At 53.6% G+C, this 26,743-nt stretch overlaps 1 protein-coding gene across 1 annotated transcript in view; it reads left to right on the top strand.

Annotated features, from left to right (window-relative positions):
* ITGA11 (integrin subunit alpha 11) overlaps positions 1 to 26,121 on the top strand; it is a 45,158-nt gene extending 19,037 nt beyond the window's left edge. The window contains exons 10-30 of the mRNA XM_077785962.1: positions 1,454 to 1,524; positions 1,942 to 2,086; positions 3,671 to 3,819; positions 5,121 to 5,261; positions 7,467 to 7,670; positions 8,168 to 8,298; positions 9,195 to 9,361; positions 11,692 to 11,834; positions 12,680 to 12,790; positions 13,460 to 13,545; positions 14,667 to 14,868; positions 17,316 to 17,414; positions 18,907 to 18,983; positions 19,890 to 19,979; positions 21,757 to 21,847; positions 21,954 to 22,067; positions 23,194 to 23,280; positions 23,731 to 23,841; positions 24,750 to 24,845; positions 25,701 to 25,814; positions 26,050 to 26,121. Coding sequence (XP_077642088.1) covers positions 1,454 to 1,524; positions 1,942 to 2,086; positions 3,671 to 3,819; positions 5,121 to 5,261; positions 7,467 to 7,670; positions 8,168 to 8,298; positions 9,195 to 9,361; positions 11,692 to 11,834; positions 12,680 to 12,790; positions 13,460 to 13,545; positions 14,667 to 14,868; positions 17,316 to 17,414; positions 18,907 to 18,983; positions 19,890 to 19,979; positions 21,757 to 21,847; positions 21,954 to 22,067; positions 23,194 to 23,280; positions 23,731 to 23,841; positions 24,750 to 24,845; positions 25,701 to 25,814; positions 26,050 to 26,121 — 2,501 coding nt within the window. The remainder of the gene's footprint in view (positions 1 to 1,453; positions 1,525 to 1,941; positions 2,087 to 3,670; positions 3,820 to 5,120; positions 5,262 to 7,466; positions 7,671 to 8,167; positions 8,299 to 9,194; positions 9,362 to 11,691; positions 11,835 to 12,679; positions 12,791 to 13,459; positions 13,546 to 14,666; positions 14,869 to 17,315; positions 17,415 to 18,906; positions 18,984 to 19,889; positions 19,980 to 21,756; positions 21,848 to 21,953; positions 22,068 to 23,193; positions 23,281 to 23,730; positions 23,842 to 24,749; positions 24,846 to 25,700; positions 25,815 to 26,049) is intronic.
* The last annotated feature ends 622 nt before the right edge of the window (positions 26,122 to 26,743 follow it).

The raw sequence follows: 26,743 nt of genomic DNA, 5'->3' as shown, positions 1-26,743 counted from the left end.
CCACACACAGGAGCTCCCTGGGGTGCCAGACATCAGGAGATTATGGGAATAAAGTCGGGATTTCGGGTTTGTTGGCTGAAATGAAATATCAGGAAATATTTCTGTCTTAAATGTCAGCTCTTGTGACAACTTTGTTGCTCTCCCAGACTAAATTTATCCGAATTTCAGGAGAAAAATGCAGCCTGGAATGAACAATTGGAACAGAAATGGAGGGCTCACACTGGGAATGAAACATCCTGAATTTGGGGGATTTGGGCTCAAATCAGCTCACAAACTCCCCACGAGTTTCCCAGTTTTCTCTGTCCAGCTTGGAGCTTCCCTGTGGAAGTTGCCCTGGATGAGGAATTCCCCCAGTTGGAATTATGGAGCAAAAACCTCCAAATCCCCATTTTTGGGGGATCTTGCAGCCCTGCAAGGGGAGAACTGGAATGGCAGCAGAGCTCCCAGACCTCCTAACAGCACGAGGGTGTGGAACTGGGGAATTTAGGGAGAAATGGGATCATCAGGAGGACCTGGAGCTGCTGGAGCAATTCCAGAGCAGGCCACGGAGCTGCTCCAAGGGTGGAGCCCCTCTGGAGGCAGCCTGGGAGAGATGGGAATGTTCCCTGGAGAAGGGAAGGATCCAGGGAATCCTCAGAGCCCTGGGAATGTTCCCTGGAGAAGGGAAGGATCCAGGGAGGGCTCAGAGCCCTGGGAATGTTCCCTGGAGAAGGGAAGGATCCAGGGAATCCTCAGAGCCCTGGGAATGTTCCCCTGGAGAAGGGAAGGATCCAGGGAATCCTCAGAGCCCTGGGAATGTTCCCCTGGAGAAGGGAAGGATCCAGGGAATCCTCAGAGCCCTGGGAATGTTCCCCTGGAGAAGGGAAGGATCCAGGGAATCCTCAGAGCCCTGGGAATGTTCTCCTGGAGAAGGGAAGGATCCAGGGAGAGCTCAGGGCCCTGGGAATGTTCCCCTGGAGAAGGGAAGGATCCAGGGAATCCTCAGAGCCCTGGGAATGTTCCCTGGAGAAGGGAAGGATCCAGGGAGAGCTCAGAGCCCTGGGAATGTTCCCTGGAGAAGGGAAGGATCCAGGGAGGGCTCAGAACCCTTCCCAACACCTGGAGGGGCTCCAGGAGAGCTGGAGAGGGACTTGGGATAAGGGATGGAGGGACAGGACCCAGGGAATGGGTCCCACTGCCAGAGGGCAGGGATGGGTGGGATTTTGGGAAGGAATTCCTGGCTGGAAGGGTGGGGAGGGGCACGAATGGAATTCCCAGAGCAGCTGTGGCTGCCCCTGGATCCCTGGAATGTCCAAGGCCGGGCTGGATGGGGCTGGGAGCAGCCTGGGATAGGGAAAGGTGTCCCTGGCCACGGCAGGGCTGGAATGGGATGGGAACCCACCATGGCTCCGCCCTTCCCGGAAAGGAAAACTCTCCATGAAACACAAATTCCATTTTTTGTTTCTGTTCTAAGGAACCAACAAGAACGAGATCTCCTTTGGACTGGAAATGTCCCAGACTGGATTTTCATCCCACGTTGTGGAAGTAAGTGGGGAAATAGTGGAATTTTTTTTTTTTTGCCCCCGCTCCAAGTGGGAGATTGGGATTTGGGACAAATTATTAATTACGGAGTTAAATAATTAACAGGAGGATAAGGAAGTGCTGCTGGATTATCCCGTGGGACAGGAGGTGTTGGGAGACCCGAGCATCCCTTAGGATCTGCAGCAGATCCTCCCAATGCCATGACCTCTTGGGAAGGACACGCTGGGATCTTCATGGAGAAATTTCCTGTGGGGAAAACACATTGGGAAAGCAGAAAGAGGCTGGAAGTGTCATTCCAGCATTTTTAAAACCCTCCAGCACTCCCGGTGTTCTTGGAAGAAGGGTCTGTGTGGGATCAGAGGGATGGGGTCACCTCCATCTGGGAAGAAATCCCACCAAAGCATTCCCGTTTTCCCACAGGACGGGATCCTGCTGGGAGCAGTGGGAGCCTACGACTGGAACGGAGCCGTCCTGAAGGAGACCAGCAGTGGGAAGGTGATTCCTCTGCGGGAATCCTACCTGCAGGAATTCCCGGAGGAGCTGAAAAACCACGGAGCCTATTTAGGTGGGAAAGCTCAACGAGGCCACGGTGTCACGGAGAGGGAATTCGGGATTTTATCCTTAAAAAATAGGAAGCACGGGATATTCCTCATGGGAGATGCAGCACAGGAGCATCCTCACCTGGGAAGAGCCCGGCTCCAACCCCGGAGCGGGGCACAAATGGGATTTAAATTCAGGAGCAGCCGAGCCAGCGGGTTATCCGCAGCTTTTCTTGGAACGGTTTCAAAGCTCCGATGGAATTTCATGCCTAGGCAGGAAATACCTGCTGGGTTAATCCGTTCCATGTGCAGCCACTGGAGCTCTGGGATAAAAATATCAGCCTGGACTGTGAAACGCAGCCTCTCCTCGGAGATGTGGCGGGGAGAGAGGTGGGATTCTGTGGGATCAGCGCCTGAGGCTCTTCCCTGGGAATGGGGACACGTGGATCAGCTGTGGGGTGACAGCAGGGTGTCCCCCGGAGCTGGGATGGCCCGTGGGAATCGCTGCGGGAGCTCAGCTGGGCTCTCTTTTCCGCTGCCTGCAGTGAGAAATCTGGGAATATTAAGGAATTTTGGTGGATCCCGCTGAGGAGCAGCCGGGGGGACTCAGGGCTGATGGTTGGTTTGGGAATATCCCTCCAGGAGGAGAATTTTTAGGGAAAGGGGGACCCCAGGTCAGGCTGGTGAGCAGTGAAAGTGGTCTGGAAATCCCTGGAGATGCTCAAATTTCAACTGGATGTGATCCCAGGGAACGTGATTCAGTTTCATGATTAGCCAGACTTTTGAGTTCCATAGAATTCCAGAATTCTGGAATGATTTGGGCCGGAAAGGGACTTAAAGCTTATCCCATTCCACCTTCCCCTATCCCAGGCTTCTCCAAGCCTCATCCAGCCTGAGATTGGAATATTCCAGGGATGAGGCAACCACAGCTTCTCTGGGCATCCCGTTCCCACTTCTAAGGATTTAATTGGAATTTAAACCTGAGCCTGAAGGTTCAGGAACCTGGACTTGGGGTTAAAAACCGGGATTTGGCAGCCCCAGCTTTATATTCCTACAAAATCCCATCCGGAAGTGCCGCAGCCCAGGGGCTGATCCCAGAAGGAAAAAGGGACTGAGCAGGGTGGTTGGCTTAGGCAGGGTTATTTCCACCAGGAGGAATGGTTTTGATGGATTCGTGGCTTTTCTTGGGCTGGGAATGTTGACATCAAGCACCAGGAAAGTTTTCCTGGTGTTCCCAGAGGAGCGGAGCAGCAGAAGCTGCACCTTCCCAACACTCAGCACCTCAGAGGGTTTGCCCAGCTTGATGTGAGCCACGGAATAAAACACCCCAGAATTCCAGGAATTGCGGGAATCGGATTCGCCTTGGATAAAAGAAGGATTTGCACGGGAAGTGGGAATCGGGCAGTGCTAAAACTCCCGGCACAGCCCCGGCTGTGGCAGAACCGCGGCGGCCGCTGGGGTCCACGTGGGCGATTTCATCTTCGCAAAAATCCAGGTTTTTTCAGCTCCCCTCTTTGGGAAGTGGCCGTGTCAGCAGCTGGGAGCCGATGGAAAGCTCCAGGTCCTGGGAGCAGGCAGGGAATCCTCACTCCGTGCCCATCCCTCCCCAGGTTACACCGTCTCCTCTGTCGTCTCCGCCAAGCGCGAGCGGATTTACGTGGCCGGAGCGCCGCGCTTCAACCACACGGGCAAGGTCATCCTCTTCGACATGCACGGCAACAGGAACCTCACCATCCACCAGGCCCTCAAGGGAGAGCAGGTAATTCCGGCCGGGAAGGCCGCAATGCTTTTCCCCCACGGATAAACCAACCCTGTCCCTCGATTTTCCCGAGCTGGAGCGGCTCGGCAGCCAGCGTCTTGGTTTGAAAGGATGGGGATGCTGAGGAAGGCGGGAGCCTCCCTTGAAATGCAAAATTCAAACCCCCCTCCCTCCGAATTATTATGATTTTGAAATTAAGGAGCTCCCAGGCAAAGGTGTGGGAGTAGGAATAACAGCTCTTTACTAAGAAAATTAAAAATACACACGTGTCGCTGTTGGACACTGAATGAGCACACAGAAGCTTGGTAAGTTCAAAAGAGAAAAAGATCCAGTTTTATTCAAACATCTGGAATTTATAGAATTCCAAAGGTGACCGTGGATTGGAGGATGGAATTACCACCTCTCCAACCCCACTGGTCCAAAGATCAAAGCTGCTCCTCTGGGAATGCAGCGGGAAGAAAGCTGGAATGCAGTGAGGAGAAAGCTGCTCCTCTGGGAATGCAGTGGGGAGAAAGCTGCTCCTCTGGGAATGCAGCGGGAAGAAAGCTGGGAATGCAGTGAGGAGAAAGCTGCTCCTCTGGGAATGCAGCGGGGAGAAAGCTGCTCCTCTGGGAATGCAGCGGGAAGAAAGCTGGGAATGCAGGGGGGAGAAAGCTGCTCCTCTGGGAATGCAGGGGGGAGAAAGCTGCTCCTCTGGGAATGCAGGGGGAAGGAAGCTGCTCCTCTGGGAATGCAGTGGGGAGAAAGCTGCTCCTCTGGGAATGCAGCGGGAAGAAAGCTGCTCCCCTGGGAATGCAGTGGGGAGAAAGCTGGGAATGCAGTGAGGAGAAAGCTGCTCCTCTGGGAATGCAGGGGGAAGGAAGCTGGGAATGCAGTGAGGAGAAAGCTGCTCCTCTGGGAATGCAGGGGGAAGGAAGCTGCTCCTCTGGGAATGCAGTGGGGATAAAGCTGCTCCTCTGGGAATGCAGCGGTCAAAGGCTGCTGTGCTGTTCCCAGGTCAGATTGTATCCAGGTAGGAATGCTTGGCTCCTCCCCTGGGCAGACAATTAACAATGAATGGCCCATGAACAGAAGACAATTAATAATTAATGGCTCATTAACAGCAGAGATCTCCAGGAGGGAGGATTGGCTGTGGGAGAGGTAAATAAAGCTGCCCCCCCGCCCCAGCTCTGGCAGACGGCGGCAGAACACTCAGCCCCGTTTCCAGCCCAGCATCCGCAGCGGCTCCGTGGCGGGTGGGGATGTCCCCGTGGATCCCAGGGGCCGGTGGCGCCATTCCCAGCCCGTCCTGTCCCCTCCAGATCGGCTCCTACTACGGCAGCGAGATCGGCGCCCTGGACGTGGACGGCGACGGCGTCACCGACGTGCTGCTGGTGGGAGCGCCCATGTTCTTCAGCGAGGGCAGGGAGCGGGGCAAGGTCTACGTCTACAGCCTGCGGGGGGTCAGTGGCACCGGGGACACGCGGGGACACGCGGGGACATGTGGGAACACGCGGGGACACCGCGGGGACACCGTGGGGACATGCGGGGACATGCGGGGACATGCAGGGACACCGCGGGGACATGTGGGGACACCGCAGGGACATGTGGGGACACCGCGGGGACATGCGGGGACATGTGGGGACACCGCAGGGACATGTGGGGACACCGCGGGGACATGTGGGGACACGCGGGGACACGCGGGGACATGCGGGAACATGCGGGTACACGCGGGGACACGTGGGGACACGTGGGGACACCGCGGGGACACGCGGGGACACCGCGGGGACACGCGGGGACACGCGGGGACATGTGGGGACATGAGGGGACACTGCGGGGACACCGCGGGGACATGTGGGGACACCGCGGGGACATGCGGGGACACGCGAGGACACGCGGGGACACGTGGGGACACCGCGGGGACACGCGAGGCACGCGAGGACACGCGGGGACACGTGGGGACACCGCGGGGACACCGCAGGGACGCCACGGAGCGCCCCTGGCAGCCGTGTCACCCGCTGGGGTCTCAGGGGAACGGGACAACGGGATCTTTGCCATGTGGGAACGCGGGTGTCCGTCCGGAGAAACCGCCCCCAGGCACGCGGCTCCCGCCAGGGAGAGCTCAGAGCTCCTTCCGTGCCTGAAGGAGCTTCCCTGCAGAAGGTGGGGCGGATGGGAAGGGAGTTCTGGGATGAGGAATTCCCCCAGTTGGAATTATGGAGCAAAAACCTCCAAATCCCCATTTTTGGGGGATCTTGCAGCCCTGCAAGGGGAGAACTGGAATGGCAGCAGAGCTCCCAGACCTCCTAACAGCACGAGGGTGTGGAACTGGGGAATTTAGGGAGAAATGGGATCATCAGGAGGACCTGGAGCTGCTGGAGCAATTCCAGAGGAGGCCACGGAGCTGCTCCAAGGGCTGGAGCCCCTCTGGAGGCAGGCTGGGAGAGATGGGAATGTTCCCTGGAGAAGGGAAGGATCCAGGGAATCCTCAGAGCCCTGGGAATGTTCCCTGGAGAAGGGAAGGATCCAGGGAGAGCTCAGAGCCCTGGGAATGTTCCCTGGAGAAGGGAAGGATCCAGGGAGGGCTCAGAGCCCTGGGAATGTTCCCTGGAGAAGGGAAGGATCCAGGGAATCCTCAGAGCCCTGGGAATGTTCCCTGGAGAAGGGAAGGATCCAGGGAATCCTCAGAGCCCTGGGAATGTTCCCTGGAGAAGGGAAGGATCCAGGGAGAGCTCAGAGCCCTGGGAATGTTCCCTGGAGAAGGGAAGGATCCAGGGAATCCTCAGAGCCCAAGCTGGAGCATGGCATCCCTTCACCCAAAGCACTTTATAATTTGTGGATTTATTATTATTATTATTATTATTATTATTATTATTATTATTATTATTATTATTATTATTATTATTATTATTATTATAACAATAATGCCATTTGTATTTATTACAGAATTTTTTATGAGTACGGAATGTTTATTCTTATGGCATTTATTAAGGATGCAGAGCCCACCTGGAGCATGGAATCCCTACACACAAAACACTTTATAATTTGTGGAATTTACTACTACTACTACTGCTATTAATATTATTATTTTTACTACTACTATCAATAATAATAATAACCTTTGAGTTTATTATAGAATTTTTAATGAGTATGGAATATTTATTATTATTGAATTTATTAAGGATGCAGAGCCTGCCTGGAGCATGGAGTCCCTGCTTACAAAGCCCTTTATTATTTATGGAAAGTTATTATTATTATTATTATTATTATTATTAATAATAATAATAATAATAGCAATAATAATAATAATAGCAATAATAACAATATTAAGAGTAATAACAATAAAAACAATAATAATAATATAGTGACATTTGTATTTAATATACAATTTATTACAAATATGGGATGTTTATTATTATGGAATTTGTATTTGTTATTGAATGTTGGTTTTTTTTAATTTAATTAATTAATTATTAATTATTACTGCTATTGAATGATTTATGTCGGGTGCAAAGCAGACGCAGGGCTGGCTCAGGGCTCGTCATTCCCAGGGATGTGCTCCCAAAATCCCCCATCCCTGGGAACGCTCCCACCTCCTTCCTTGGAGAACCCCTCGCACCGCACTGTTCCCTTTGGGAATTGTCTCCCTTCCTTCCTCCCCTTGGCAGAACCTCTTCGTTCCCAGCGGAGCCCTGGTGGACCTCCAGAGTTACCAGAATTCCCGTTTCGGCTCCTGCATCGCCGCCGTTCCCGACCTCAACCAGGACTCCTACAACGACCTGGTGGTGGGGGCCCCGCTGGAGGACGAGCACCAAGGAGCCGTCTACGTTTTCCTCGGATTCCAGGGCACCATCCTGAAGAAGTACAAGCAGGTGGGCCTTCCCCGAGCTTGGTTTTCCTCATCCTTCATGGGAATAAATTCCATTTGTCCCTGTTTTAAGGATCGGTGGGGCGGGACAAATCCACGCCCGGGATTTAATTTAAATTTATTTTTATTTTATTATTTTATTTTATTTTATTTTATTTCATTTTATTATTTTATTTTATTTTATTTTATTTTATTTTATTATTTTATTTTATTTTATTTTATTTTATTTTATTTTATTTTATTTTATTATTACACTTTTGATAAATGCTAAACATGCAGGGCAAATCCAGTGGAAATCTCAGATGGTGTCTCCAAAGAGAAATTGCTTTCAAGGCAAATGTTTTCTCCCTTCCAAAGAGAAATTCCCTGGAAAACCATGTTTGGCAGAACCTCTTGGAACGGGGAGTTTCCATGGGCGAGGCGGAGCCAGCCTGGCAATCCCTCGGCGGGCAGGGCTGCTCCTGCTGGGATCCAGCCTGGATCGTTCCCGTTCCTTTCCAGCGGATCGCGGCCGCCGGCCTCGCTGCGGGCCTGATGTATTTTGGGTGCAGCATCCACGGGCAGCTGGACCTGAACGAGGACGGGCTGGTGGACCTGGCCGTGGGCTCGCTGGGCAACGCCGTGGTGCTCTGGTGAGCCGGCCCTCCTCGGCGCCCTCTCCCCATCTCCTCTGCCCAACTCATGCCAAAGGTTTTCCAGGAAAAACTGGTCTCCCAACATTCCCAACCATCTTTCCTGAATAATCACCCGCTGCCCAACGGGGCTGTGGGATCTCACTACCCTCGGGCCCTGAAAAGATGCCAGGCTTGGTTTTCCATTGGGTTTCATCCGTAGTTCTCCAGAAATTCCGAATTTGTGGGGATTTGCCCAGGCTCCTTCCGGTCTGGTTTAATTAGAGCAACATTTTCAAATGTTAATTAATGTTTGGAGAGTCCCTGGAAGCTGCTGGGACGGAAGGTGGCTGTGTCCAGCCGAGATGGGTCAACCTGGGCTCTGCTTGGAGAGTGCCTTCGGTCTTCCCAACCTTCCGTGAAAAGGAGGGAAAAGGAGGGTTTGTGGGGATTTGCCCAGGCTCCTTCAGGTCTGGTTTAATTAGAGCAACATTTTCAAATGTTAATTAATGTTTGGAGAGTCCCTGGAAGCTGCTGGGATGGAGGGTGGCTGTGCCCAGCCGAGATGGGTCAACCTGGGCTCTGCTTGGAGAGCGCCTTTGGTCTTCCCAACCTTCCATGAAAAGGAGGGAAAAGGAGGGTTTGTGGGGATTTGCCCAGGCTCCTTCCTGTCTGGTTTAATTAGAGCAACATTTTCAAATGTTAATTAATGTTTGGAGAGTCCCTGGAAGCTGCTGGGACGGAGGGTGGCTGTGCCCAGCCGAGATGGGTCAACCTGGGCTCTGCTTGGAGAGCACCTTTGGTCTTCCCAACCTTCCGTGAAAAGGAGGGAAAAAGGCAAAGCTGGAGCTGTGGGAGACTCCAGGATGTCCCATCCCGAGCCAGCGCCCATCCCGTGGCCTCTCCTGACCCCGCAGGTCCCGCAGCGTGGTCCAGATCAACGCCAGCCTCCGCTTCGAGCCCTCCAAGATCAACATCTTCACCAAGGACTGCAGGCGCAACGGGAAGGAGGCCACCTGCATGAGGGCCTTCGTCTGCTTCACCGCCCTCTTCCTCTCCGCTCACTTCCAGACCGCCAGCGTGGGTAAGGACAGAACCCCAATTCCTGCCTTGCTCAGGTCTCCAGCCCCGTGGAAAACCCAACTTTTGGGATGGAAACCATCCAGGAGCTTGGAGGAGCTCACATGTCCATCCGGCGCTTTGATGGCACTCACGTTTGTCCCTGTCCCAGCCGAGTCTCCGGGTTCTGGTGGTGCTTCTGCCAAGGCAACACCCTCAGGATGAATCCCACCCCGTCCCTCACCTATTCCCTGGGCTGAGCTCTCCTGGGATTTGCCTTTCCATGCTCTGCGTGACGGGAATGTCACGCCAGCGGGACAGGAGAGGACTTGCCCGGCCCGCGTTCCCCGGGGCTCCTCCCGCCTCCCGCGGGACACAGCTGCTGGCCAGATGTGCACGCTCCACATTCCATTCCCGGGGAATCCGTGCGGATGGCCCAGCTCTCCCGTTAAACCCCTGGATGGTGCCGCGACCCCGAGTGATCCCCGGCGGATTCCCGGGAGTCAGCGGAGCGGGGCCGCGACAGCGGCTCAGCCCCTGCGGGCCAGCAGCAAACACCGGCCCAGGAAAATCAGGATCCAAAGCCAAAGGAAAAGCTCCCATCACTCAGACCAGGAGTTTAGTTTTGCTCTGTCAAATCCAGCTTTTTTTTTTTTTTCCCTGCTGCTGTCCCTGTGGGATAAAAACTGAGTGGGATTTCCTTATTTAATTGATTTTACCTTTATTTCCCCTGGAAATAAGGAGTCGCCCCCTGGATGAGCCTCTCTGCTCTGGAGCTCTCTGGGAGAGCTGAGGGTGTCCAGCCAGGAGAAGGGAAGGATCCAGGGAATCCTCAGAGCCCTGGGAATGTTCCCTGGAGAAGGGAAGGATCCAGGGAATCCTCAGAGCCCTGGGAATGTTCCCCTGGAGAAGGGAAGGATCCAGGGAATCCTCAGAGCCCTGGGAATGTTCCCTGGAGAAGGGAAGGATCCAGGGAATCCTCAGAGCCCTGGGAATGTTCCCTGGAGAAGGGAAGGATCCAGGGAATCCTCAGAGCCCTGGGAATGTTCCCTGGAGAAGGGAAGGATCCAGGCAGAGCTCAGAGCCCTGGGAATGTTCCCTGGAGAAGGGAAGGATCCAGGGAGAGCTCAGAGCCCTGGGAATGTTCCCCTGGAGAAGGGAAGGATCCAGGGAGGGCTCAGAGCCCTGGGAGTGTTCCCTGGAGAAGGGAAGGATCCAGGGAATCCTCAGAGCCCTGGGAATGTTCCCTGGAGAAGGGAAGGATCCAGGGAGAGCTCAGAGTCCTGGGAATGTTCCCCTGGAGAAGGGAAGGATCCAGGGAATCCTCAGAGCCCTGGGAATGTTCCCTGGAGAAGGGAAGGATCCAGGGAGAGCTCAGAGCCCTGGGAATGTTCCCTGGAGAAGGGAAGGATCCAGGGAATCCTCAGAGCCCTGGGAGTGTTCCCTGGAGAAGGGAAGGATCCAGGGAATCCTCAGAGCCCTGGGAGTGTTCCCTGGAGAAGGGAAGGATCCAGGGAGGGCTCAGAGCCCTGGGAATGTTCCCTGGAGAAGGGAAGGATCCAGGGAGAGCTCAGAGCCCTGGGAATGTTCCCTGGAGAAGGGAAGGATCCAGGGAATCCTCAGAGCCCTGGGAATGTTCTCTGGAGAAGGGAAGGATCCAGGGAATCCTCAGAGCCCTGGGAATGTTCCCTGGAGAAGGGAAGGATCCAGGGAATCCTCAGAGCCCCTTCCAGGCCTGAAGGGGCTCCAGGAGAGCTGGAGAGGGGCTGGGGACAAGGGATGGAGGGACAGGAGCCAGGGAATGGCTTTGAGCTGAAAGAGGGACAGATGGGATTTTGGGAATGAATTGTTCCCTGTGAGGGTGGGGAGGAGCTGGGATGGAATTCCCAGAGCAGCTGTGGCTGCCCCTGGATCCCTGGAAGTGCCCAAGGCCAGGCTGGAGCAGCGTGGGATGGTGGGAGGTGTCCCTGCCGTGGCAGAAGCTGCAGTGAGATGGGATTGGAGGTCCCTTCCCAAACCAGTCTGAGATTCCGTGGCTCTCTGAAATCCATGCTTGGCTGGGAATCTCCAGTTTCTTTCAAACAGCAGTGCAGGAACCAAAGGATCTCCATAAATCATCCCGGCGAGGGGTGAGCTCTTATTCCCACAGACCAGCACGGGAACTCTTGAGAGGCGAACAATTCCACGCCCGCACAGATTTTACACAGGGCCTTGCAAAGATTCATTCCCAAAACTCATTTGGAGAGAGAGGAGAACTTTTCCCAGAACCTCCTGGGTTTCCCTGGATTGTTCTTAGCAGGGAATGGGCACTGGGGCCAACTTTTTGCCCAAGGTTTGGGGTGTGTGTCCCCGCAGGGCTCAGGTACAACACGAGCATCGACGAGCGCCGCTACTCGCCCCGGGCACACCTGGACGACGGCGGCGAGCGGGCGGCGCCGCGGGCGCTGGAGCTGCGCGCCGGCCAGGAGCTCTGCCACACGCTCCCCTTCCACGTCCTGGTGAGTCTGGAGCAGATGTTCTCTGCACCATCCAGAGTGGGAACGAGCCTCATCCCGCCGGATTTGTCCCGCTGAATTCCTGCCCGCCGGTTCGACGTGCTCAGGGACGGAGCTGCCGGCACGTGGCAGCTGCTGGGTCCCCAGGCGGCGACATCATTGCAGCTTCCATGTGCTCCGTGTGCTCCTCAGCCCAGGGACAGGCTGCTTTTCCTGCTCCAAAATCAGGAATGCTCGCTGGTTTTCCATCAGGAATGGAGCGTCCCCGTGCCACCCGCTGGCCCGGCAGGGTCCCACCCCTGGGTGCGGAGCTGGTGGATCCCTCGCTCGCGGGGAACAGCTGCTGCACAAACCTGGCCAAAACCAAACATTCCCAGGGAATGAGGAGAATCTCATGGAAGCCAGGCAGGCCCACGCTGCCAGACTGGCCCAGCCCCAAGCCCCGGCTGAACTGCCGTGAACTTTTGGGAAATTTGAGGCTGGAGACGGAGGTGGAGCTCGTGATTTAGCCCAAAAAAACATCAGAGCATCCCTCTGCACCTCGGGGCAAGGCAGGGGAGGAGCTCCAAGGGGCTTCCAGAGGGCAGGGTTAGGTGGGATACCAGAAAGGAATTCCTGTCTGGGATGGAATTCCCAGAGGAGCTCTGGCTGCCGCTGGACCTCTGGAAGTGTCCAAGGCCAGGATGGATGGGGCTTGGAGCACACTTGGAGATGGGATCTGGTTTTTGTTGCATCCCAGCCCTGGGCTGGGGCTGCAGGACGGATCTGTGGCCTTCGAGGGCCACCCCGAGGTGCTGCCCCAGCCCAGGTGGCCCCGGGCTCCTCTCCACGTTCTCCGTGTGCCGCAGGACACGGCGGATTACGTGAAGCCGGTGACGTTCTCCATCGACTACGAGCTGGAGCATCCCGAGCACGGCCCCATGCTGGACGATGGGTGGCCCACCTCGCTCAGGGTCTCTGTAGGTAGCAGCTGCCAACCCCTGGTGCCACCTCCCAAAATTCCACCTCCCCACGTGCCACCTCCCAGGTGTCACATCGCATCCCTGGTGCCACCTCCCAAAATTCCACCTCTCCAAGTGTCACCTCCCCAGTGCCACTTCCCAAAATTCCACCTCCCCACGTGCCACCTCCCAGGTGTCACATCACATCCCTGGTGCCACCTCCCAGAGTGCCACCTCCCAAAATTCCACCTCCCAAAATTCCACCTCCCCACGTGCCACCTCCCAAGTGTCACATCCCTGGTGCCATCTCCCAAAATTCCACCTCCCAAAGTTCTACCTCCCAGGGTGTCACCTCCCAACGTGTCACCTCCCCAGTGCCACCTCCCAAAATTTTCACCTCCCCATGTGCCACCTCCCAAGTGTCACATCCCTGGTGCCATCTCCCAAAATTCCACCTCCCAAAGTTCTACCTCCCAGGGTGTCACCTCCCAACGTGTCACCTCCCTAGTGCCACTTCCCAAAATTCCTCCTCCCCAAGTGTCACATCCCTGGTGCCTCCTCCTGAAGTTCCACCTCCCAAAGTTCTACCTCCCAGGGTGTCACCTCCCAAAGTGCCACCTCCCAGGGCATCAGGGCAGGTTTATCTCCAGGAGAATGGTCACCGAGCTGCTCTCTTTGTCCCCTCAGGTCCCCTTCTGGAACGGCTGCAACGAGGACGAGCACTGTGTCCCCGATCTGGTGCTGGATGCCAGAAGTGACATTCCCAGTGCCATGTGAGTAGGTGACCCAGATCATCCTCCAAGAGTGTCACCAGCTGGGGGAGGCTCCAAAACTCCAGCCCCAGTTTGCGTTCCGTAAATTCTGACATCACTGGTCCTGCATCCAGCATCGCCACAAGGTTCATCCGAGCCCTCCATGAGGTGCTCCTTGGCACTTCTGAGCCTCTCCCTGCCTGGAAGGAATCCGTGGTTTTTCGGGGAATCCACAAACCAGCGAATATTTGGTGCCATGGTGACGAATCCCAGGGATGCAAAGCAGGAAATACCAGGGAATAACTGCAAGGCTGGCATTACCCACCTGGCAATTACGGGCTTGACTCATGGAAATAATTCCACACTGCAGCTCCGTGGTTACAGAAATATTAAAGGTTATCCCTGCATCCACAGGAGGCCTCGGAGCTGCTCCGAGGGCTGGAGCCCCTCTGGAGCCAGGCTGGGAGAGCTGGGAATGTTCCCCTGGAGAAGGGAAGGATCCAGGGAATCCTCAGAGCCCTGGGAATGTTCCCTGGAGAAGGGAAGGATCCAGGGAATCCTCAGAGCCCTGGGAATGTTCCCTGGAGAAGGGAAGGATCCAGGGAGGCCTCAGAGCCCTGGGAATGTTCCCTGGAGAAGGGAAGGATCCAGGGAGGCCTCAGAGCCCTGGGAATGTTCCCTGGAGAAGGGAAGGATCCAGGGAGGCCTCAGAGCCATTCCAAGGCCTGAAGGGCTCCAGGAGAGCTGGAGAGGGATTTGGGATAAGGGATGGAGGGACAGGAGCCAGGGAATGGCTTTAGGTGAAATAGGGACGGATGGAATTTTGGGAAGGGATTGTGAGGTTGGTGACTGGCTGAGATTGAATTCCCAGAGAAGCTGTGGCTGCCTCTGGATCCTTGGAAGTGTCCAAAGCCAGGCTGGACGTTGGAGCTTGGAACCACCTTTGCTACTGGCATGGGATCTGTTTCTTCCCTACATCCCAGCTGCCCTATTAATGTTTGAGAAAGGGTCACACCATTGGCCAAAAATCCCCAAATTACGGCCGATGGGAAGAATCCACAATTCCTCTTTCGGCACAGCAGGACAGAGGGAGAGCGGGGATTTCCATGGTTGTAAAATCCCGGGAATGCCCCTTCCTGCAGGGAATTCTGCCGGAGGGTGCTGCGGAGGGGGGACTGCTCGGCCTTCAGCCTCTCCTTCGACGCCGCCGTCTTCGTCATCGAGAGCAGCAGGAGAAGGGTGGCCGTGGAGGCCACGCTGGAAAACCGCGGGGAGAACGCCTACAGCACCGTCCTCAACATCTCCTTCTCCAGGAACCTCCAGCTGGCCAGCCTGATCCCCAAGGTGAGCTCCCGGGGCAGATCCGGCCTTTTCCAGAGGTGCTGCTAATCCCAGCCCGACGACAAAGCTGCAGAGCCCAAATCTGCCTCCGTCCCTCATAAATCAGAGCTGTTTATGGGCTCTGCTTCTAAGCACTTCCAGCTCTTTGTTTTGGAAATACAAAAACGTTTTGAGTTTTAAGAGCCTGAGCGAAGGTCAAACGCGGAGGAAATTATTTCCCTCTATTTTTCTCCTGCAGCTGTTTAAAAATACTCCCTGCACGTGGCCAAGTTCCCGTCAGGAACGAGTTTTTGCAGCTGAGAAAAAAAACTCCTGGAAGTAGGAGCTGCTCACGGGAATGTGGCCACAGCTCAGCGCCGAGCCGGGCGATGCCACCTCTTTCCCTGGATGATCCCTGAGTGTCCCAAAAATTTCACTGCCCCACTCACTGGATCTTGGTGCAACTCCTCCCTGTTCCCAGCGGGGTTTGGGAATGTGCTGATGCTGCTGAGCCTTCCCTCACACCCCCATGACTTCATCCCAGCTCCTCTGTTTTCCTCCTAGCCGTGCCAAGGGAAAATTGTGGGGCTCGCTGCCCACAAAAATCAGAGAAATGCATTTTTTGGAGATTATTCCAAACGAAGTGAGGGGAGCAGGGAAAACCCCTGGATGGTGGGGCACAGAAAGCACTGGGCAGCAGTGGTTGTAAGGAATATTTGTGGCTGGTCACGGAGGAGTCAGGGATAATGGGCTCCTGGCTGTCCTCCTTATCTAGGAGCATCCAGAGGGGATGGATCTCTGTGTCTTACAAATAAAAAGTGGCTATGGCCCCAGAAGTCCATAATTTCAGCAGGAAGTCCCAGGCTGCTGCTGGTGGCTGGTGCTGGGATGTTCCAGCTCCTGGGTAGGACTTTTCCAGTGGCAGCAGCTCAAACTGACACCCTGTGGGATAAAAGCTGGAATAGCTCATCCTCTCATGGTGAGGATGGACACCTGCCTACAACATCTGGAAGGGTTGTGGAGGAGACAGAGCAGGGTTGGTGTCCCATCCCATCCCATCCCATCCCATCCCATCCCATCCCATCCCAGCTCTGCAACGGGCAGGAGCTCCTCCAGCCTGGCTGGAGAGAGGGAAGGTGTCCCAGCAGCTGGAATGTCAGTGTGGAGATGAGGGGATTCCAGCCTAGCTGGTGGCCATGCAGGATAACAGCTCATGTTGTCTCAGTGCTTCCCACCGACTCCTCATCCCAGAAAGATCAGGAATGCCAGGAATGTTCAGGTTCATTCAATCACCACAGTTCAATTCATTCGCCGCTGTAACTGAATTCATAACGAGGATTTAAATCAGGAAACTGGGAGCTGCTTCCTAGAGATGCTCCTTTCCAGGAGCTTCAACGAATGCTCGGGAAGGATTCCCAGCTCCAGCAGCCTGGGCTGGATGACCGGCTGGTTGTGTGCGTGGTCTTTTGGTTGGGTTTTGGTTGTGGTTGGTTGTTGGTTGTATCCTTTCTTCATTCATTTGTTTGTTGGCCAACGGTTGGTCGGTCATTGGTTGGGTTTTTGGTCATTGGTTGGATTTTTGGTCATTGGTCGGTCATTGGTTGGGTTTTTGGTCATTGGTCAGTCATTGGTTGGGTTTTTGGTCATTGGTTGGGTTTTGGTCATTGGTTGGTCGGTCCTTGGTTGGATTTTGGTCATTGGTTGGGTTTTTGGTCATTGGTTGGATTTTGGTCATTGGTTGGGTTTTGATCCTTGGTTGTTGGTTGGCTGGTTCATTTGTTCATCCTTGGTTGGTTGGTTGGTCTTTGGTTGGTTGGTTCTTATTGTTGCTTGGTTGTTGGTTGGGTTTTGGTTGTTTGCTGTCGATTGGTTGGTCATTGGCTAGTTGGTTATTGGCTGATTGGTTTTTGGTTGGTTGGTCACTGGCCATTGGTTGGTTGGCCATTGGTTGTTTGCCCATTGGTTGCCCATTGTTTGGTTGCCCATTGGTTGGTTGGTGGTTGGTTGGCCATTGGTTGGTTGGTCATTGGTTGCCCATTGGTTGGTTGGCCATTGGTTGGCCATTGGTTGGTTAGTCATTGGTTGGCCATTGGTTGGTTGGCCATTGGTTGCCCATTGGTTGGTTGGCCATTGGTTTGTTGCCCATTGGTTGCCCATTGGTTGGTTGGTGGTTGGTTGGCCATTGGTTGGTTGGCCATTGGTTGGTTAGTCATTGGTTGGCCATTAGTTGGTTGCCCATTGGTTGCCCATTGGTTGGTTGGCCATTGGTTGGTTGCCCATTGGTTGGCCATTGGTTGTTTGGCCATTGGTTGGTTGCCCATTGGTTGCCCATTGGTTGCTTGGTTGTTTCCCCAAAGCCAAGGCCGGTTTTGAACGCCCTGGCTGTTCCCAGTTTTCCAAAGATCCGGCTCCTGGGGCTCATTCCCAGTGTCCCGGACACTCCATGGACAGGACTCCGTGTCCCATTTCAGGACGACACCGACATCAACATCGACTGCACCGGGGACGACAGACACCCCACCAGGAGGGTGTGCAACGTCAGCTACCCCTTCTTCCGAGCCAAGGCCAAGGTAGGACATTCCCAACTTCCCACTGGGCTGCCACGTGGACCTTCTGCCCGCGGGGTCACATCTGGGCAACCCCGAGCAGGATTTTGAGGAGAAACTTTTGGGTTCTTCCCTTTTGGAGCTTGAAAGGCATCTCAGGGGAGCTGGGATGTTTGGGATCCTGCCCTGGTGCTCAGGAGAGCCCCAGAATCCAACCCAGCTTCTCCAGGTGACAGAATTTGCCTCAAATCCTCTGGAAAAATTTAATGTTTGCTTCAAACCACGGATGGGAACTTCCCTGGGCTGATTCCCTGCAGGATGAGGCTCCTTGCCCACCTGAGAGGTTTTCCTTGCTCTGAGGTTCCTCTGGATCCTGTTCCCAATCCTCCCTGGGTGGTGGCATCCTCCAAACCTGTATTCCCAATGTTTTGGATGAGCCCAGATCCAGCAAAACCTGGACCATAAACCCTTGGGAAACACCCAGTTCAGGAATAAGGTGGGGAAAGGAAAAGGGGCGAGCTGCAGCCACTCAGGATCCATGTGGAATTCCAGCCCCACCCCATGCTCCTGTGGGAAAAGGGACCAGCACAAGCGGGATCTGGAGAGAAATTCTGTATCCGTCTGAAACCTTTCCTGGATTATGATGGATTATCAAGGCCTGAGAGGTTCTCCTTGCTCTGAGGTTCCTCTGGAACCTGCTCAGAGCCAGTCCAAGCCCCGCTGGGTGGTGGCATCCTCCAAACCGGTGCTCCCAGTGTTTGGGATGAGCCCAGATCCAGTTTATCGTTTTTATAAGCCATAAACCCTCGGGAAGCATCAAATTCAGGGCTCAGTTGGGAAAGGATCAGTAGGGAGATCCCCTCAGGATTGGTATGGAATCCCACCTGCCCACCCATGGAAAAAGGGACCAAAATAAGCGGGATCTGGAGATAAAATCTCCCCAGCTCCTGTATCCGTCTGAAAGCTTTCCTGGATTATGATGGATGAGCCTCAGGCACCAGGCTGGGCTTTAAAGCTCCCAAAAATCCCGGTGGGATGCCTGTGGCTGCACGAGGAGCCGGCGGCCCATGACCTACGGCGTTGGGAATGCATCAGGTAGCGCCGCTCCTGCCAAAACAAAGAGAGGCTGGAAATGGAATTTTGGCTCCGGAGCCGCGGGAGCATTAATATCCCGGTCAGCTGCGCCGGCCCAGACGTTTGAGGTCACGGCAGATGTGCCATTTATCACGCTGATCCCATTTTAGGTGTTGGCTCCCTGCAGCTGCCTCCCCTTCCCGCCCATCCCGGGACTCTGCAGGGATCTGCTTCCAAAGGGACAATCCGTGTTGCTCCCATCGCAGGGGCTGAGAGAATTCCTGCAAATCCTCTCTGCCTGGAGAGGCTCTGCTCGGTCCTGCTGGGATTGGGAATCGTGTCTCCCACAGGGTCCGACACTGGCCCCCGCTCAGCACTCGGGATTTGATTCCCTGGGATGTTTTTCCCGGTGTTTTTCCCGGTGTTTTTCCCTCCTCCGCAGGTCGCTTTCCGCCTGGATTTCGAATTCAGCAAATCCGTCTTCCTGCAGAGCATGGAGGTCTACATGGTTGCCAGCAGGTCTGGGGATGCTTTCTCCCTCCGGAATCATGGAATCGTGGAATGGTTTGGGCTGGAAAAAAAGCCCATCCAGTCCCACCCCTTCCCTGATCCCAGGTTGTCCAACCTTGGAGAATTCCAGGGATCCAGGAAGCTTCTCTGGGCACCCCGGGATGTAGCCAGCTTTCCTTGGGATTCCTTCCTCCGGAGCCAGAGTTTTTCCATGGAATAACCCCACGGAGACCCGGTTGCTGTGGGTTATCCCAGCCCCGTGCTCCCAAACCTGGCTGTTTGTATTTATCTGGGAATTTACATCCATGATTTTTCCGTGCCTGTGGAAGCTGCCGGGCTCTGCTGGATCTCCAGCCGCTGCTGCTTTCTCATCCACTCTCCCACCACAAATATTTCCCGGGAAAAATATCTCCTAATAATTTTACAAAGTTCTCCTTACTCCCTCCTCTTCCAGTGGTAAAGATTTCCCACAGGGAAACGCAGGAAATCCTGCAAAAAATGGGAAAATCCTATGAGGAAAGGTGAAATCCTACAAAGAAAGGGGAAAATCTTGCAAAGAAAGGGGAAATCCTACAAAGAAAGGGGGAAATCTTGCAAAGAAAGGGGAAAATCCTGCAAAGAAAGGGAAAATTTAATTCAACTTATTAAAATATAAATAAATAATTTAATTAATTGGCTACATAATTAATATAAATAGTATTTTAATAAATCCACCCATTATTACAGCAGAGGAGGATTCCCCTGCACCACTTTAAGCTGCTGGGCGTGTGACACCTCCCTCCGAATCATTTTAATCATTAAAAAACCCTCAGAATAAAATCCTGCTTTGACCAAAAAAAAAGTTCAGCATTCCCAGAAAAAATTCCCAGGGGGATTTGGCTCCTGCCTGAGCCCCTGGCCCTGCTGCGGTTGCAGTGACAGCGAGGAGAAGGAGAGCACCAAGGAGGACAACGTTGCCCACCTCAACTTCCAGCTCAAGTACGAGGCCGACCTGCTCTTCACCAGGTGAGGAGTTCGGGATGGGATGCGAGGTCACGGATTGGGAAAACCCCTCGGGAAAAGCAGCCTTCAAACCGAGGTTTCAGTTGGGAATTTATTGAAAAACCAGGAGCCGTAAAATCAGGGGAGAGCTTTTTATAAAGCTGGCGAGGTGCAGAGAGCTGGACTCTGCCGCTGTTTGACGGCATCAATTTTATTAAAGAGGTGTGAGGGTGAGTTTTTATGGAAAAAAAAGGGAATTCTTGGAGGTAAGAATGGCCTTAGCAGGTGTTCCTGGTGTCTGGGCCGGTGGCCATCCCACAAAACCATGGGAGGGAAGCTCAGCTGTGGGACGGGCGTGGAATCACCGGGAATTCAAGTCTGGGACAGCCAGGGATGAAGGCAGGGATAATTTAGGAAGCTGCTGATGGGAAAATCAGGGATCCCAAAGCACATTCCCTGGCAGTGCTTGCTGGAATTTTTCAGCCCTTCGGTCATTTTATATTTTTTACTCAGGCGCCACGAATAAAATTCCTTTAATATTTAGGATTTATGGGGAGTGAGGGGATTCTCCAGTTCGGAATGAAGAGAAAACCTGGAGGGAAAGAAGAGGACGGAAAATATGAAATTTGGGAATTTTGGAGTGAAAAAGGAGGGAGAGAAATGTGGGGATTTGGGGCCATCACAGGCGGGTTCCCACAGGATGTTCCTGGCTCTTTTCCCACCTTTCCAGCTGCAAAGCAGGGATGGATTCACCTCCTGTGACAGCCAAACCTCAGCCAGGCCTGGGGTGGCTCTGCTTCATTAAAAGGCGAGAAAATCCTGCAAAGAGGGAAAATCCTGCAAAGAGAGGGAAAATCCTGTAAAGAAATGGGAAAATCCTGAAAAGAAAAGGGAAAATCCTGCAAAGAAAGGGAAAATCCTGTAAAGAAGGGAAAATCCTGCAAAGAAAAGGGAAAATCCTGTAAAGAAGGGGAAAATCCTGCAAAGAAAGGGAAAATCCTGGAAAGAAAAGGGAAAATCCTGCAAAGAAAAGGGAAAATCCTGTAAAGAAAGGGAAAATCCTGCAAAGAAAAGGGAAAATCCTGCAAAGAAAGGGAAAATCCTGCAAAGAAAAGGGAAAATCCTGCAAAGAAAGGGGAAATCCTGCAAAGAAAAGGGAAAATCCTGCAAAGAGAGGGAGAATCCTGCAAAGAGAGGGAAAATCCTGCAAAGAAAGGGAAATCCTACAAAGAAAGGGAAAATCCTGTAAAGAAAAGGGAAAATCCTGCAAAGAAGGGGAAATCCTGTAAAGAAGGGGAAAATCCTGCAAAGAAAGGGGAAATCCTGCAAAGAAAAGGGAAAATCCTGCAAAGAGAGGGAGAATCTTGCAAAGAGAGGGAAAATCCTGCAAAGAGAGGGAAAATCCTGCAAAGAAAGTGGGAAATACTGCAAAGAAAGGGGAAATCCTGCAAAGAAAGGGGAAATCCTGGAAAGAGAGGGAAAATCCTGGAAAGAAAAGGGAAATCCTGCAAAGAAAGGGGAAATCCTGAAAAGAAAAGGGAAAATCCTGCAAAGAGAGGGAGAATCTTGCAAAGAGAGGGAAAATCCTGCAAAGAGAGGGAAAATCCTGCAAAGAAAGTGGGAAATACTGCAAAGAAAGGGGAAATCCTGCAAAGAAAGGGGAAATCCTGGAAAGAGAGGGAAAATCCTGGAAAGAAAAGGGAAATCCTGGAAAGAAAGGGGAATATCCTGCAAAGAAAAGGGAAAGTCCTGCAAGGAAAGGGGAAATCCTACAAACCTTTTGTCACCCTTTGTCCCACAGGACGTCGAGCCTGGACTATTTCGAGATCAGATCCAACAATTCCCTGGATGGATCCAACCCCGTCGGGCCCCCCTTCCACTGCACCTTCACGGTGAGCAGGATGCGGATCCCGGAGTTCTCCCGGATTTGGGATCTGCCCCGGGAGCCGGGACCCGCATCCCCCGATCCCGACACATCCCTGTGCTCTTCCCTGGCAGCTGCAGAACCTGGGATTCTTCCCGGTGCAAGGGGTGACCCTAAAGATCACCGTGCCCGTGGCCACCCGCGCGGGCAACCGGCTCCTGCTGCCCACGGAATTCCGGGCAGACCAGGTAGGACGGGATTCCGGTTTAGGGTGGGATTCAGCCCGGTTTAGGATGGGATTCCAGCCCAGTTTAGGATGGGATTCCAGCCCGGTTTAGGATGGGATTCCAGCCCAGTTTAGGATGGGAATCCAGCCCGGTTTAGGATGGGATTCCAGCCTGGTTTAGGATGGGATTCCAGCCCGGTTTAGGATGGGATTCCAGCCTGGTTTAGGATGGGATTCCAGCCTGGTTTAGGATGGGATTCCAACATGGTTTAGGATGGGATTCCAGCCCAGTTTAGGATGGGATTCCAACATGGTTTAGGATGGGATTCCAGCCCGGTTTAGGATGGGATTCCAGCCTGGTTTAGGATGGGATTCCAACATGGTTTAGGATGGGATTCAGCCCAGTTTAGGATGGGATTCCAGCCCGGTTTAGGATGGGATTCCAGCCCGGTTTAGGATGGGATTCCAGCCTGGTTTAGGATGGGAATCCAGCCTGGTTTAGGATGGGAATCCAGCCTGGTTTAGGATGGGAATCCAGCCCGGTTTAGGATGGGATTCCAGCCTGGTTTAGGATGGGATTCCAGCCTGGTTTAGGATGGGATTCTGTCCCAAGTTTGAACAGGATTCTAGCCTGGTTTAGGATGGGATTCCAGCCCGGGTTAGGATGGGATTCCAGCCCGGTTTAGGATGGGACTCCAGCCCAGTTTAGGATGGGATTCCAGCCCAGTTTAGGATGGGATTCCAGCCCGGTTTAGGGTGGGATTCCAGCCTGGTTTAGTATGGGATTCTGTCCCATTTGAGGATGGGATTCCAACATGGTTTGGAATGGTTTAGGATAGAATTTAGGATGGAATGCCAGCCCAGTTTAGGATGGGATTCCAACATGGTTTAGGATGGAATTCCAGCCCAGTTTAGGATGGGATTCCAACATGGTTTAGGATGGAATTCCAGCCCAGTTTAAGATGGGATCCCAGCCCAGTTTAGGATGGGATCCCAGCCCTCCAGCCACATCCCACAGCAAGCCAAACTCCATCCCAGCTCCAGCAAATCCTGTGGGGTGCTGGGGATCCCCGATTCCATCGGGATGGGGGCACAGGGAAGCCACGATCCCCGTGTCCCTGCTGGAATTCCATCGGCTTCTCCCACAGGAAAACACGACCTGCAGCATCTGGGGGAACAGCACTGACTACCGGAGAACCCCGGCGGAGGAGGACCTGTCCCACACCCCACACCTGGTATCCCCTCACGGGGCCAATCCCGGCTCCAGGATATCCCAAAACAGGGAAAAACCTGGAATAGGGATGGCCCATGGACATGGGAGGGGCACGTGGGCTCCGGAATTTTTTTAGGAGGATTTTAAGCCCTTCAGTCGTTTTATTTTTATTTTTTGTCTCAGCCACTGCAATTTAAGCCCCGTTAATACTCGGGATTTACGGGGAGTGAGGGGATTCTCCAGCTCACAAAGATCGGGATCGGTTTTTTTCCAAGGGAAAACTTGGAGGGAAAGAACAGCACAAAACCCAGCAACATTGGGAAGTTTGGGGGGGAAAATTTAAAGAATTGTGGGGATTTGGCCGCACAGGAGGACGGACACACGGGATCCTCCCTCCCTCAGTGCTGCCAGGGACGAATCCCAGTGGGATTTTCCCTCCTTTTCCAGCGTGATCCCACATTTCCCTTTGCAGAACCGCAGCAACTCCGACGTGGTTTCCATCGACTGCGAGGTGAAATTGGCCCCCAGCGAGGAGCTGAACCTGCACTTGCGTGGGAATCTGTGGATGAAGTCTCTGAAGGCAGTGAGTGCTCACCGGAAAACGTGGATTTCACCGGAAAACGTGGATTCCTGGGAGAAATCCCCCAAAGGAACACTGGCACCCCAAAAACGTGGGGGTTTTCCCTTCTTTGGGGTGGATTTTGTTCCCAAAGCCGCTTATCCTTCAGGATCGTGCATCCACAGCACCTCATAATGGATTCTTTCATTCCATAATTTATTAATTACTGCAAATTTAATTAATCTAAAACCGCTTTTTTTGCCGTCATTCCGCCCCCACTCCCTGCCTTGCATCCTCCTCTCCCATGGATGCAAACAGAATCCCTATGGATGCAAAGCCATGGGCATGGGATGGATCCCATTGGGAATGGGATGGATCCCATTGGGAATGTGGGCTCTTTTTCCATGTGGGATGCTCATCCCAGCCCCTGGAGATGGATCCCATTGGGAATGGGATGGATCCCATTGGGAATGTGTTCTCTTTTCCCTATGGGATGCTCATCCCAGCCCCTGGAGATGGATCCCATTGGGGATGGGATGGATCCCATTGGGGATGGGATGGATCCCATTGGGAATGGGGGCTCCTTTTCCATATGGGAAACTCATCCCAGCCCCTGGAGATGGATCCCATTGGGAATGGGGGCTCCTTTTCCATGTGGGATGCTCATCCCAGCCCCTGGGGATGGATCCCATTGGGGATGGGATGGATCCCGTTGGGGATGGGATGGATCCCGTTGGGAATGTGTTCTCTTTTCCCTATGGGATGCTCATCCCAGCCCCTGGGGATGGATCCTGTTGGGAATGTGTTCTCTTTTCCATATGGGATGCTCATCCCAGCCCCTGGGGATGGATCCCATTGGGGATGGGATGGATCCCATTGGGAATGTGGTCTCTTTTCCCTATGGGATGCTCATCCCAGGCCTCTCTGTGCAGCTGAAGTTCAAGGCACTGAAGCTCACCACGATCGCGGCGCTCCAGCGGCGCTTCCGGAGCCCCTTCGTTTTCCGGGAGGAGGATCCCAGCCGCCAGGTCAGCCCTGGGATGGGGGGATCCAAAATTTCGGGATGCTGCCACACCCTGCCCTGATCCCACTGGGAAAATCCCTGTGGAGGGAGGGACCCAGGTTTGGAGGAACTCGGTGCGGCCGTGGCCGGAGCCGAGCTCCGATCCTGGAATCTCCGCGATCCGCAGGGAAAGCTGAGCCAAATCCTTGGCGCAGCATTCCCAAAGGAAGGGCCAATCAGCATTCCCAAAGGAAGGGCTGCCCAGCATTCCCAAAGGAAGGGCCAATCAGCATTCCCAAAGGAAGGGCCAATCAGCATTCCCAAAGGAAGGGCCAATCAGCATTCCCAAAGGAAGGGCCAATCAGCATTCCCAAAGGAAGGGCCAATCAGCATTCCCAAAGGAAGGGCCAATCAGCATTCCCAAAGGAAAGGCTGCCCAGCATTCCCAAAGAAAAGGCTCCTCAGCATTCCCAAAGGAAAGGCTGCCCAGCATTCCCAAAGGAAGGGTTGCCCAGCATTCCCAAAGGAAGGGCTGCCCCGCATTCCCAAAGGAAGGGCCAATCAACATTCCCAAAGGAAGGGACAATCAGCATTCCCAAAGGAAGGGTTGCCCAGCATTCCCAAAGGAAAGGCTGCCCAGCATTCCCAAAGGAAGGGCCTATCAGCATTCCCAAAGGAAAGGCTGCCCAGCATTCCCAAAGAAAAGGCTCCTCAGCATTCCCAAAGGAAAGGCTGCCCAGCATTCCCAAAGGAAGGGTTGCCCAGCATTCCCAAAGGAAAGGCTGCCCAGCATTCCCAAAGAAAAGGCCGCTCAGCATTCCCGCTATCCCCTTCTCCCCACCCTTCCTGCCTGGAATCCGCAGCGTTTCCTCTCCTCCAGATCACGTTCGAGATCTCCAAGCCCGAGGAATGGCAAATTCCCATCTGGATCATCCTTGGGAGTACCTTTGGAGGTCTCCTGCTCCTGGCCCTGCTGGTCCTGGCGCTCTGGAAGGTGAGCAGCTTTTGGGGGATTTTGGGGGATTTTTGGAGATTCCCGTGCCTGGAGGAACCCTCTGGATCCGTGTCCAGCGCCCCAAAAGCTCCTCAACACCACCAAGAATCCTCAAAACCTCCTCCAAAATCCCCTTTCCCATACAAAAATGATAACCAGGACCAAATTCCAGCTGCTCTCCCATGAAAAGCTCCTGGAATCACAGCGGGATTTTGTTTCTCTTCCCTCCCCACAGCTCGGGTTCTTCAAGAGCGGGAGCCGGCGGCGAGCGGCCGAGCGGGAGCAGAATTCCCACGGGATGGAGTGACTCTGCCGGGGCCAGGAGCCCCCTCCCAGCTCCGGAGATTCCCGGGATCCCGCGGGATCTGGGGGCTGAGCTCGGCGTTGCAGCAGGATGAGGGAACGCTCCTTGTGGGACAGCACTTAAAAGCCATTAAAACCCCTCAAACCCACTGAAAATTCCCCAAAAATCTCCTCGGAGGTGCTTCCAACTGGGATTCCATAAAAACCACCTCAAACCTATGGAAAACTCCCCAAAAAACTCCTTAGAGGTTCTTTCAACGGGGATTCCATACAAAAACACCTCAAAGCAACCAAAAATTCCCAAAAGATCTCCTCAGAGGTGTTTCCAACTGGGATTCCATAAAAAACACCTCAAACCAACTAAAACTTCCCAAAAAAATATTCTCAGTGTTGTTTCCAACTGGGATTCCATAAAAAACACTTCAAACCACTCAAAAATTCCCAACAAATCTCCTCAGAGGTGTTTCCAACTGGAACTCCATAAAAAACACCTCAAACCAACTAAAAATTCCAAAAAAATTATTCTCAGTGTTGTTTCCAACTGGGATTCCATAAAAAACACTTCAAACCACCCAAAAATTCCCAAAAGATCTCCTCAGAGGTGTTTCCAACTGGGATTCCATAAA

The sequence above is a fragment of the Lonchura striata genome, chromosome 11 (assembly GCF_046129695.1).
Source record: "Lonchura striata isolate bLonStr1 chromosome 11, bLonStr1.mat, whole genome shotgun sequence".
NCBI lineage: Eukaryota > Metazoa > Chordata > Aves > Passeriformes > Estrildidae > Lonchura > Lonchura striata.
This window is presented reverse-complemented; position numbering and strand designations above follow the sequence as displayed.